The sequence below is a fragment of the Eurosta solidaginis genome, chromosome 1, assembly GCF_040869045.1.
Source record: "Eurosta solidaginis isolate ZX-2024a chromosome 1, ASM4086904v1, whole genome shotgun sequence".
Taxonomy (NCBI): Eukaryota; Metazoa; Arthropoda; class Insecta; order Diptera; family Tephritidae; genus Eurosta; species Eurosta solidaginis.
In genome coordinates, this window is record NC_090319.1 from 386,056,597 (window position 1) to 386,068,799 (window position 12,203).

General features: G+C 35.2%; 1 protein-coding gene across 7 annotated transcripts in view; it reads right to left on the reverse strand.

Moving 5' to 3' along the window:
• Nucleotides 1-3,232: 3,232 nt before the first annotated feature.
• Nucleotides 3,233-12,203, reverse strand: part of LOC137238420 (eukaryotic translation initiation factor 4 gamma 3-like) — an 82,410-nt gene continuing 73,439 nt past the window's right edge. For 6 of the 7 annotated variants that reach the window (XM_067763358.1, XM_067763360.1, XM_067763357.1 and 3 more), the window contains one exon: nt 3,233-5,072. In XM_067763358.1, the coding sequence (XP_067619459.1) occupies nt 4,909-5,072 (164 nt within the window). In that variant the 3' untranslated portion in view covers nt 3,233-4,908. The remainder of the gene's footprint in view (nt 5,073-12,203) is intronic. The other variant, XM_067763364.1, reaches the window with a different exon arrangement.

Sequence of the window (12,203 nt, forward strand, 5' to 3'; positions counted from 1 at the left end):
CTTCAGTTGACTACTTTGGTACTAGTAAAATTATACTTCACAATTATACTTCACTTCGCAACTGATAGCGTGTTTAAATCAAACTGATTACTGACTACTCAGCTTTTGCTGCTTTTATACTCTCTGTTGCCTCGTCCACCCATTTCTCCTAAGGTATAGTAAATTCGCGAACTTCATGCTTGGTTACCAGCCATATATGTACATGTATATTTGTAGTTTGTAGTCTCTCGGATAGCCATATGCGTGTGTATATGTGAGTACTACTTCGGCGGATGGTGGTTATCTCTCTGCTGCCTTGTATAATGTTTATTATATCTCTTAATGTTCTTAATGTTTATTAATGATGTTGGCTCATGCATAAACTATTCGAATTATTTGCTTTACGCTGACGACTTAAAACTCTTTTGGAGAATCTCCTGTACTTCTGATGCATTGCGTCTGCAAGAAGATCTGAATGCTATAAATAATTGGGCCTGTCAAAATAATCTGCGACTCAATATTAGTAAATGCTGCCACATGACGTATACTAAGTCTACGAATGTGGTTTCATTCGCGTACTCGATTTCAAATGTAACTCTTGCGTCAATTAATGAGTTTCGCGATTTTGGCGTAATTTTTGACTCATCTTTTACTTTTTGTAATCATGTAAACTTTCTCATACCAAAGGCTTATGCGAACTTAGCTTTCTTGCGACGATATGCCAAGGATTTCAAGAACCCATATACCAGGAAAATCTTATACAATGCCTTAGTGCGTTTCAAGTTAGAGTATGCATCAGTCATCTGGAATCCCATATACTCCTCACACTCTTTAAGAATTGAAAGAATTCAGCGCAAGTTCATACGATTTGCTCTTCGACCTCTGCACTTTGTTAATCCCCTGCCACCCTACAATGCAAGATGCATGCTTATCAATGTCTTGCCACTTGAAGTTAGACGTCTTGTTCAAAACGTAATGTTTATTTTTGACATAATATCCGGTGCCATTGACTGCACAGAACTACTTGGGCAGTTGAATTTCAATGTCCCTAACAGAGCTCCCCGCTTTCACAGTACATTCCGCGTTGAAGTGCTGCGTTCAAATTACTTCAGTTTCGCACCTCTTATAAGAGGTCTTGTAGAATTTAATCGCCTATCCAGAAGCCTTGACCTGGACTTTGCCATGCCAAGGTCTCTGTTTAAGGCACGCATTGAGTCCTATTACTTATCTCAGTAAATCTTACTTTAAAATTGTTAAACTAGTACTAAGTTAACCTGTAATCTAGTCAGTAAGGTTGTTACCATTTGACTTAATAAAGATATGAAATATGAAATATATACATGTGTACATGATGTTTGATTTGTTTACGTACATACAAGTGGCTGCTTGGTATCGGATTAGGGATGCTAGTATCACTTAGTGATGTGAATATTCGTCACAATATATAAAAGATTAAATAAATATAGCGTTGAAGCTGATATTAACGAGTATTCCAATGGACCATGTAGCAAGGGGACTGGGTTTGGGACCATATTCCCAATGTTGAGCCCAGAAAAGGCAATGTGGTAAATAAGGTCCAATATCCCTATCCATCTTCTTTTCCGTCGCCATTCTTTATCTGAATATGAAATTGAAATTCTGAATATGAATTGTAGCTTTCTGAACATCAATTGAAAGTTTTCGAATATGAATTATAATTTTCTTAATATGAATGGTAGTTTTCTGAATACTTATGAAATGGATGTTCTGAATATTAATTGCAATTTTCTAAATATAAGCTGAAAAAAGTGTAGAAAACTTTTTTTCACTTGAGCTTGTTTCAAGTTAACCACAACAAAGGTAAATTTACAGAAACAAATAATTTTGGATTATTTGAGAAGAGCTTTCTTGGCTTCTTATCGGTAACAAGCGATACCGACAAGTTATTATTTTATTATCGCCTTTTCGTATCAAAAGCGATTTATTTTCATCGAGTTATCGGTTTCTTCAGCTGGTTATCCCCGAGACAACGGTTACTTCTAGGTTTCTTAACGGCTTGCAATCGACAGGTTATAGATGAATCATCGATTTTAACACTTATATCGTTATTTCGGTATTATTTTCATATAGTATCAGTTTCATAAAAAACCGATAAGTCATAGATAACATATCGATAACACGCCGAAAACAGATTGGGAACACTCCGACAACAAATATATAAGTTTTCAATAAAAAACCTATAATTGATAAAAGATCGATAACTTTTCGTTAACAATCCGATAACTTTTTGTTAAGACGTATAACTTTGCGATAGTTTATAAATATATTTCGACAATTTGTAAATAACCTCTGGATAATTGATGCATAACTTTTCGATGATTTATCTTCAAACTTCGATTAAAAATCGACAATTAAAAAAATCGATAACATGCCAATTACAGATTGAAACACTCCGATAATTAATCGATAGATTTTTGATAGCATATTAATAACATGTTTGATAAATAATCGACAACTTTTTTAAAACGAGCCGATAAATCGTCTATAAAAAATTTATAACATTTATTAACGATGGAAAGTTTATAATACTCCGATAAAATCGATAACACATCTATTCCTCATCGATAACACACCAATGAAAACCCGAAAACGGTAAAAATGGATAGCACGTCATATTTCGTCAATAAGAAACAAGTAACTCATCGATAAGCGTAACTCATCGTAAGCCGAAAATTCAGTTAAAATTTCGATAACAAATATTATTTTTCTTTTTTCCTTTCTTCTCTCGTCGATTTATTAACCAATATCGCGCCATCGCTTTTCGATAGGATTTGGGCTCACGAAAAAAAAGTTCCACTACGCATACCCAAAAAAATAATTTTCGAGCCTGCGAAATTAAATTTTTTTGACTTTTTTCGACTTCGATTTTTAAGGTTTTTTCATGACCTACTAAATTTTTTGTTTTTTTTTTTTTTTAATCTTATCGCCAACGTTTTTAGCGGACTTTTTCGGTTCGGACAGGGTATACATATGAAAATTTTTTTAGTAGGTCATGAAAAAAACCTTAAAAATCAAAGTCGAAAAAAGTCAAAAAAATTAAATTTCGCAGGCTCAAAAATTATTTTTTTTTTTGGGTATGCGTGTGCAACTTTTTTCCTGAGCCCAAATCCTATCGAAAAATCGATGGCACGATATCGGTTAACTTTCGTCCATACAAATCGACCCAGCCCAGTATACATACATATGTACTTACCTTTTAAATAAGCGGATAAAAAAAGCATTTTTTTCGAGGAAGACAGTTCAAGTTTTTATTTTAATATTTCTCTGTTAAATGCAGAATATTTTTTAAAGCCGAAACGGTCTAAATCCTTTAAGAATATTTACATATAATTTTCACTTCAATTTGGCGAGCTTTGCATTTACATTTTACAACATTCATATATTACAAAAAAAAAAAAAAGATTCGAAACTGCCGATTGAAATAAACAAATAAGTGTTGATAAAATTTAAAACTTAATCCTAATAAAGAAAATGCTGTTTCTTCGTTCGTTGTATTTTTATACCAATATAGGTGTAGATGCATAGTACATCTGCTTATTTATACGTCGATGTAAGTAAAAGGTTTTAAATATCATAAAATGGACAAAAGGCACAAATATTTCTTATATAAGTCTTAACAAAATATTCATATCAAAAAGTGCATATGTATAATCTTGTGTACATACATATGCATGTATGCTTGTTTATAAAAAGATGTGTAGAAAAGAGCAAATAAATGATAAGTTTATGTTTGTCGTGTATTTGATTTTCATATAAGAACCACCCTAGTATACGGTAGAGCATTAAAAAACTGTTTTTTCTGGGATTCACGTTCAAAACTTGTATAGATACCAAAATAAACAAAAAAGAAAGAAGGGTAGATTATATCCCAACTATAAAATAGAGAGTTCAATTCTCTACAACAAATTGTTTTCTTATAGTACCTCATAAGATGCTTGTACTATATGTTAGCTACGTGTTTCTGAGGAGGAAAACGAACATTTAAAACGCCCTAATATATAAATAATAGGGATGACGATTTTCGGGATTTTTGCCTCTCGGCATTTTCGGGATCTGAAAGTTCAATGCCGTCACACCGGGATTGTCCCGAACTTTATCCTGTATATATTTTTTATGGTTCCTGGCAAAAACGGAAGACACATGAATATGTACCTACATATGTAGATATAATACAAAAACACAAGTTATAATTATTCAGATGTTTATTTTTAATTTAAATATAAAAAATGTGAATAAATAAGTTTGGCAGTTTCCGCATGAAACATATTTTGGGGACCACAGGTACACCTAGGCGATTTCTCAAAAAAAAAAAAAAAAAATAAAATAAACGAAAAAAGATTTTCTAAAAACAACAAATGGATTTTGAAGAGTAGGATAACGGTATTGAAAAAGAAATTCTAGAAGTAACATGTATCCTATCCTATGTACCTAAAAAACGTGTTTTTGGTAACGAAAATTATTTGGATTTTGTTAGGGTTGTAATATAGCATAAAAGGGCGTCTTTAAAAATTTTAGAAACGAATATCTCGAAAACCTGAGCCAATTTGGATAATCTGACCTCAGATTTAGGTTTTGTACAATAAAAACCTTCTGAAACCATTAGCAAATAACTTGCCACAGATTTTTTTATTTTCTTTTTTGTTCCCCAGTGTAATGCTTGTTTTGCTCTTAAAAGGGGTATATAAGAGGAACAAATTTTAAGGTATTTAAATAGATACGTAAATGCAATTTTCAATAACCCCGGGATTTTCGGCATTTAAAACAGACTAGGATCCCGAGATCGTCATCCCTAGTACATAAAGACAAACATAAATGTATCTGGGCTAAATAAAACATTCTTATTCTACAACAAAAAACGATGATACGGCATGACATTCGATTGGCAGTCAATTACAATTTCATATTAATGCAGATTTTGGAATTGCGATTCTGTTTTTGACTTATCTCTAAGACTTGGAACATTTCCTGTAGTGCTTCGTTTGTACGCGTCTTGCGACGATTACGCCGTAATGTGACACGTCCAGATTTGAATTCCTTCACTAGAGCGTCAAGACCTATTTGAAAGGAAATAAAAAGAAAACGTATTTAAGATTATTACGCATATAATTTTAACGGGAAAGGCAAAAATTACAATTGCTACATAGCGTGGTTAGTCATAAGCTTTGGATATGAATATGTCTGTACATGAAGATGAATGATAGCCAGAATATATGCAAGAATTTATTAATAAATATGCAATTTCATGAAACTTTTCGAAAAAGTAGTAAATTATTATGAGTTTTTTGAAAAAATTTTAAAAAGTAATAGCGAGATCACCGATTTTTGATTGCGAAACGCCGGAACGTAGGTTCATAGGGTATGGCCTATAAGGTTTCATGTGGTCATACCAAATCGTTCCCGAGATGGTCGGGCCAGTACCTTAATGGTGCTTGTTATCGGAACGTACCGGTTATGTATCCGGGGAGTGTCTTTATGATTAATACAACAACAACAACAAACAACAACAACAACAACAACAACATGTGGAAGTGGTTCAGCAATAAGGCCTAAATGACTCGAAAAAATCCAAAAACCGTTTCTAAATAGCCTCGAATCATACCCAAGACAATTCCGATATGAGCCTGAAGGGATAGTTTCACAATGATTTCGAGACTTCATACTTAATTCACGCTTAACCGTTTAATCGGTCATGGCCGTCCAACAATTCACATCTTCGCGCCAATTCGTCACACCAAGGGAGTTTAAATCGTTTCCACGATCTCGAGACAGTAATCCCAAACAGGAAATACGTCCTGCAGTGGACCAAATTTGTACGATATGAACCCGAAATTTGGGTGCCTCTGCAGCGCTGAAATTTTTCTGTTCGCTGCAATATTTAACCCCAATATCACGTGAACGATAGCAAAACGAAGTATTTACCGCATTCAAAGAAAGAATCAGCGCCTTGGCAGCAGCTCACAGTTGCCGGGTATTAATTCGATGATTCGAGACTTCATCTGTCTGAAAACCAGCATTAACAACGAAAACAAATTCGGAGGAAATCAAACGAAGAAGAACTCTCGCCAAAAAACTCCAGCTTTGGACTGAGTAGGCAATTGAAACAAAATCACGCTCCATACCTCTCGTACCATAGCTGCCCATATATATAGCTCGGTTTGATGCAAAATTACGGAAGATTTATGGGGCCTTCCGTGTAGCCAACAACATACTTCGAAGAGTTTGAATGATGAGCTTTACGAATAAAAACCTTACGACTTCGCTGGCTAAGTCTATGGCTATGTTATGCGAATTGATGAAGGTTATCTAGTAAGAGGGAGACCTGCCATGATTTAGGAGAGACAGTAGTGGAGCAAAATTTGATCCCCCTTGATTTTCGTAATAGGCTTTAGTTAGTGCGAAACGGGGTTAAATAGCGTGACTTGTCACACAACGCCAAAATATCATAGCTGAGGAAATATAATCAACAAGTTTTATGAATGTTGAGATTTATGCTTTCCGTTAACTGTTATGTGGTGGAATTACCCTTATCTTAATTATCCCCTTAATTTACTTAAATAAATATTATGTGGAATAAAAATTAATTGTTTCTTTAAAGAGCCCGATAAGTCAATGCTGAAAGAACTTTCATGTTAGACTTCTTGTCTATACATAATATATGTACATTCGTGCACGTAAAATATATGTGTATATATCGTATATTTGAAAGTGAATATAAATTAGATAAAGGATATAAAGATATAAGAGAAACAAAATACGAAATTCGAGAAGTAGAAATCTCAGAAAATTAAAATAAATCTCTTGGACTTTTAATGAAGTACGACCATGCAATTGTCAGCTATTGAGCATAAAGATACCAAAATAAAACAACATTACAATAAAAACACAAAAATGTATGCCGCGAAGCACAATCAGTACCAACAAAAACAATGCGACTTAACAATAACAGTAATATGGCGTTGCCAAAGCTGTCGAACATGTTACGTATACGATTTTTCGAACAAAGATTGAAGTATTCTCACATCATACATACTTAATAATTCTTATATGTATATGTACATATATATATATATATGCATATGCGCGTATATATTATGTATTGAACACTTTTAAGAGTCTTAAAATAAGCATGTTGATGTATTCATATGAAAAATATCTAGCTTGTATGCATACATATGAGACCGGCGCAGAAAACCAGTTTTTTTTACTTTCTTTATATTTGGTCCGCTGCAAGTTTGTCTACAAATTTCAGGGCGATATTGTTATGAACTAGTGGAAAGGGTGGAAAAATGAAACGATTGAAGGTCGTCTAGAAGGGCCGGTTAAGTATTGTCCTACGACTGCCGCGTGTGCACTGGCTCGTTCCCGGAGCTTCAGTCCAGGGCAGGGTATTTGAACAGCTGCAGGACCCAGACACCTTATATAATATTGCACACGACTAAAAAAAAAAAACACCCATCGACTTACCCATTGACATCCATACTTACTCCTCAAGAACTTCGACGCCCATCACCCTGCAGCACATGTAGATATTTTGGCTGCTCTAGAACTCATGTGGAGAATTTCGACGTAGCGTTGAGGTCTCCTCGCTGTGACGTAGTGCTGAAAATAAATGCGTTATCTCGCCTAACTCCCTAATAATTCCTGCTTCGGGCAATTAGTTATTACTTTCTTCAAATAGTATTTTTTTTCGTGTATTTCTTCCTTATATGACGAAAGATCGCAACATAACGAAGAGATTAAAAAAACAATATTTATCCTACGAATCGTTTCGTGGCTATTTTTATTCACGCCACTGTAAGTACTTATTGGAGTGAGCGCCGAGTGAGTGAAAAACCCGAATCGCTAAACAAATCAAAGTTTAAAACCGAAATATTTATATGAGAAAGAAGCAAAATAAACTTCGATTTCTCGGACTTTAATAATAAATATGTATGTACATGTGTATGCAACCTATCGGAATTCCGCCAACCCAGAGAAAAGACAAAAAAAAAACAACAAAAACAATAAAGATATTGTGTGAGGGAGGCTAGTGAGTACATTTGTACCATAAGAAGTCAAAAAGAATTAAAGTTGAAAAAGAAGAAGAATTCTTCATGATTTTATTATCGCTAACTTAATTAGTTCCTATGTTAAATTCAATCCAAAATTTCTTTAAATATGTGGCACAAAGGGTGCTTCATTAAGTTTAACTTTTAATTTAAGTTTAGAATTTTATAATATTTATAAATTTTTCTTTATGTATTTTATTTTTATTTTTAGTTATTATCTTTTAGGTTTATGCATGCCTATATACGCTTATGCATACACACTACTTTCAGACATACTCTAGCAAAAAAATTTCCTTATTATTTTGTTGGGTTATTGGAACCGAACATATGCGAGCTAAGGTTTACAACCCATATAAAAAAATCCTACCCAAATACTTTAAAGGACATAGATATCTATACTTAATTTAATATCGGCGAAACTATACAGCTGGGATACGGCTTCTTGTGTTCAAGCGGCGATACCTGGCCTCGTGGAATGCACCTTGGATGGGTATCTTGATCTTGGTGTGTCGGCTTTAGCGTGGGATCAGTGGAGATAACTTTATGTAGCGAAACTGATGGTAAATTACGCGTATGTATACTTTTTAACCTTTACTTGCGGTCTTAAATAAACTTTGCGTACGCGGGCAGATAGAATTAATTAGAAAGCACACTTGTGTGTGCATATGTATATGAAAAAAAACCTCGATATCTCGTTCTGAAAGAAAGAAAAAACATGTTTCCTTCCGGAAGTCTAGCTAGGCTATATTCTGACAGCTGTTTTTGAAGTGGTATCAAATTATATAAATGGAAGTGTTCTGATCGTGGTGTGGTGAGTTACTTTCTTGCACCGGAATGTAGGCACCGGAAGTGAAAAGTACTCATACATACCCGATATGATTTTAGATATAAAATTATATTAAATGGATGAATTGTAACTTTTCCAGGCACGCCAGTACAATATTGGGGAATTACGCAATTAATTTTTGAGTAACTTCCCGTTGGTCTAGAATCTTGAACCTTGGAACATACTCCAGAGCCCGATGACAATGCAGCCTGGGTTCTTCTCAACTCTCTCGTAAGTATATGTATAAATATCTCATAAAATAATTCCCACTGAATATGAAAAGAGACGAGACCTACATGTTTTAGGCCGACCCCGAGCGGCATCTGAAAGGAAAATGAATTTTCACTGAGTAGCTTTTCATGGCAGAAATACATTTGGAGTGTTTGCCAAATCACTGCCGAGGGACACCGTCGCTTAGAAACACTTATTTCTAATTGAAAAAACTCTTTTCTAAATTTTCAATGTTACTTTGCTCGCGGTTTGAACCCAGTATCTTCGGTGTGGTAGTCGAAGCACGCTTCCACCACTCCACGGCCGGCCGAAAAATTGCCTCCAAATTCAGCTTTCTTGTAGAGCTACAGGGAACCTAGTTCGATAGTTTGAATTTAAAAGTGCAACATGATCGTAACAGAAAACGCTATGATTTGTGCTGTAACACCGTTAAAAGTTTTAGCATAAATATTAAACTTTTTTTAATTACATACTACATAACCAAACCAAATTTGGTTTCATATATAGATTATCCTGGTCTTCTTGAAAACGACGCATACAACTAGGTCTACACTTACAACTATGAAAAAAGAAAAATTTAGTGGATGGTGACCTATTTTGGAACCGACGTGCCACGGTTTCCGGTAGCTTGCTCTACCTACTGAGCTATCACATATTTGTAAGAAAACATATCATAACACCTTATATGTATATATGACAAAATTTTTCGAAAAAGAATATAAGTTTAAACTCTTGGGGCTTCTTTCAAGTTTCTATTTTAAGATTTTTCGAACTTGTTGGTCGTGTTTCAAAACCAGAAGTGCAAATTAATATTTCTAGAGTTTTAAAGTTTTTTGGTTTTGTTTTAAATTCAAGGTTCAAAACTCATTATTCAAATAAGTTTTAAGTTGAAACTGATTATTGCTTAAACCGATGAATGGTTTCAAATTTAGGCTGAAATATCTAACCGTGAGCCAGCCTCATAACCTATTTTCGAAATCTTTTTGCTATAATCTACCCAGCTTCCGAAGGATTTCAAACGCGTTCTGGCTAGAGCCGGCATTTACACAGAAAGTACTCAACAGCCTCTTTGGTAGTAACGTCTTACAGCTTCTGCAGTGGCCATTATGCGGAATATCCATATTTTCCGCATGAGTGTCTAAAGCCCAATGACCGTTGTATACCGTGTAAGTTTATAGGTGTCGGCTCTAGATCCAGTCAGTAGGCTCTTTATCCTTCAGTCATTTCTGAAATTTCGAATTTCCCTCTTGGCTGTCCCTAGGGGTTTGCCTACCACCGCTGGTTATGCTCCCATTTTCTTCCGCTGAGCCCCTACGCGCCAGCTTATCCACCATCTCATTGTCAGCGATTCTCCTATGACCCGGAACTCAGATAACGGATATTTCTAGATAGTCCGTTAATACAGCTTTAATTTACTTGCATGTCCCTACTAGCTTTGAGCTAGTGTACGGTCAGCTAGCGCCTTTATTGCAGCTTTGCTGTCAGAAAAGAGTTTACTTTTCAGTTTCATTCAGGAGCTGGAATTATTTACAAGCTTGCCAAATCGCAAGGTCTTCCGTATGAAACACTCCTGAGTTTTTTTTGGAGCCGTCGGTATAGATTTATACACCGTTATTAGCTGGAACCGCACCGCTCTTCCAATCATTTCTACTTGGAATTGTAGTATTAACGTTGCCCTCGAACTGCAATTTACGGGGATAATAATCTATTTCGTAATTGAATATTCCGACCGGAAGTAAAGTAAGACTATAGCTATGCCCATACCGAGTCTTAGTGCGGTTTGTGCCATCGTCCACAGTATGTACATGTCTATTGGAAGCAGGTTTACTATGGGATCTAAAGACGATGTGGAGCAGGAGCGATAGACTCCGGTGGCACCAACACGCAGTGCGCTGAACTTTATGTAGGTTGGTGAGATTGTAGTTCTTTCTAACAGCGCTTCCATCACACCATAGAGCCGTACGCTAGTACTGGTCGCACATCTGCCTCAAATAACTATAGCCCTATGGGGTCCCATTTTTTACGGAACCTCGACTTACAGGCTGCTGTCTTCCGTACCCGCACTTCGATGCACACATTTCAGTTGATTTTAAATTCGATTAAAATTAAATACTTAGGACAAAAATCTCTTTAGAGCATGTGGAATCTTGCGATCGATTTTCAAAAAGCTAGAAACTGGATATTTACACTTAAATCCGGGCTCCGTGACAGTGCAACAAAAGGGAAAAGCGCTAGGTCTAGATATTTTGGTTGGATGGAATCTTGAGATCAATTTTTTTGGGATTATTCCCATTGAGCTACAAACCTAATAACTTATACCTAGTTGAGAACACGATGACAATGCGTTTAACAAGGGAAACATTTACGATAGGTGGCGCCCGGGGCTAGATATTTAAAAATGTCGTACCAAATAGGGGAACCATGCGACCACAATTCAGAACACTTCCCATTGAGCTATAAACTTTAAAGCTCACACATAGTTCAAAAAACCGACTCAATGCAGAAGATAGTTACAAAGTTGAATTGAAATAAACTAAACATAAACTTGGCTTCCTTGGGTTTTCTTTTTCGCCACTTACGACGCTATGGTTTTTCCTCGTAGACGTAATATCTCTTTTTGTATTAAACTGCATCAAAAAGTCATTTTCGACAAAAATGGGACTTGTAGGTTTATACTTATCCACATGAGCGAACAGAAAGGTAGCAGTGGCAATTTTTATCAAATTTCGTCAACTAAATTTTTCTTGTTATTTAACAAAAATCCTTCTACGAACAAACTGAAACTACGCAAACCAATTTAAAAACCGTTTTCGAAACAATTATTTTGCTTATGCCGTATCTTAGCGTATTTTCATACACATAATTGTTATTGTTTCATACATTTTTGGAACTATCTAATGTACTTATGCTCCGAAAACGTGAAAGCTGCTTGCCACTGCGACTGAAACTAAAAAAGATGCAAAACTCAAATGAGACAAGCAAAAATAGTATGTAATATATTATTTTAGTGATATTTATAACGGCAATGGAATAATGGGAAAGATGTGAAATAATATACGACATAATATGGAGTGAAAAAA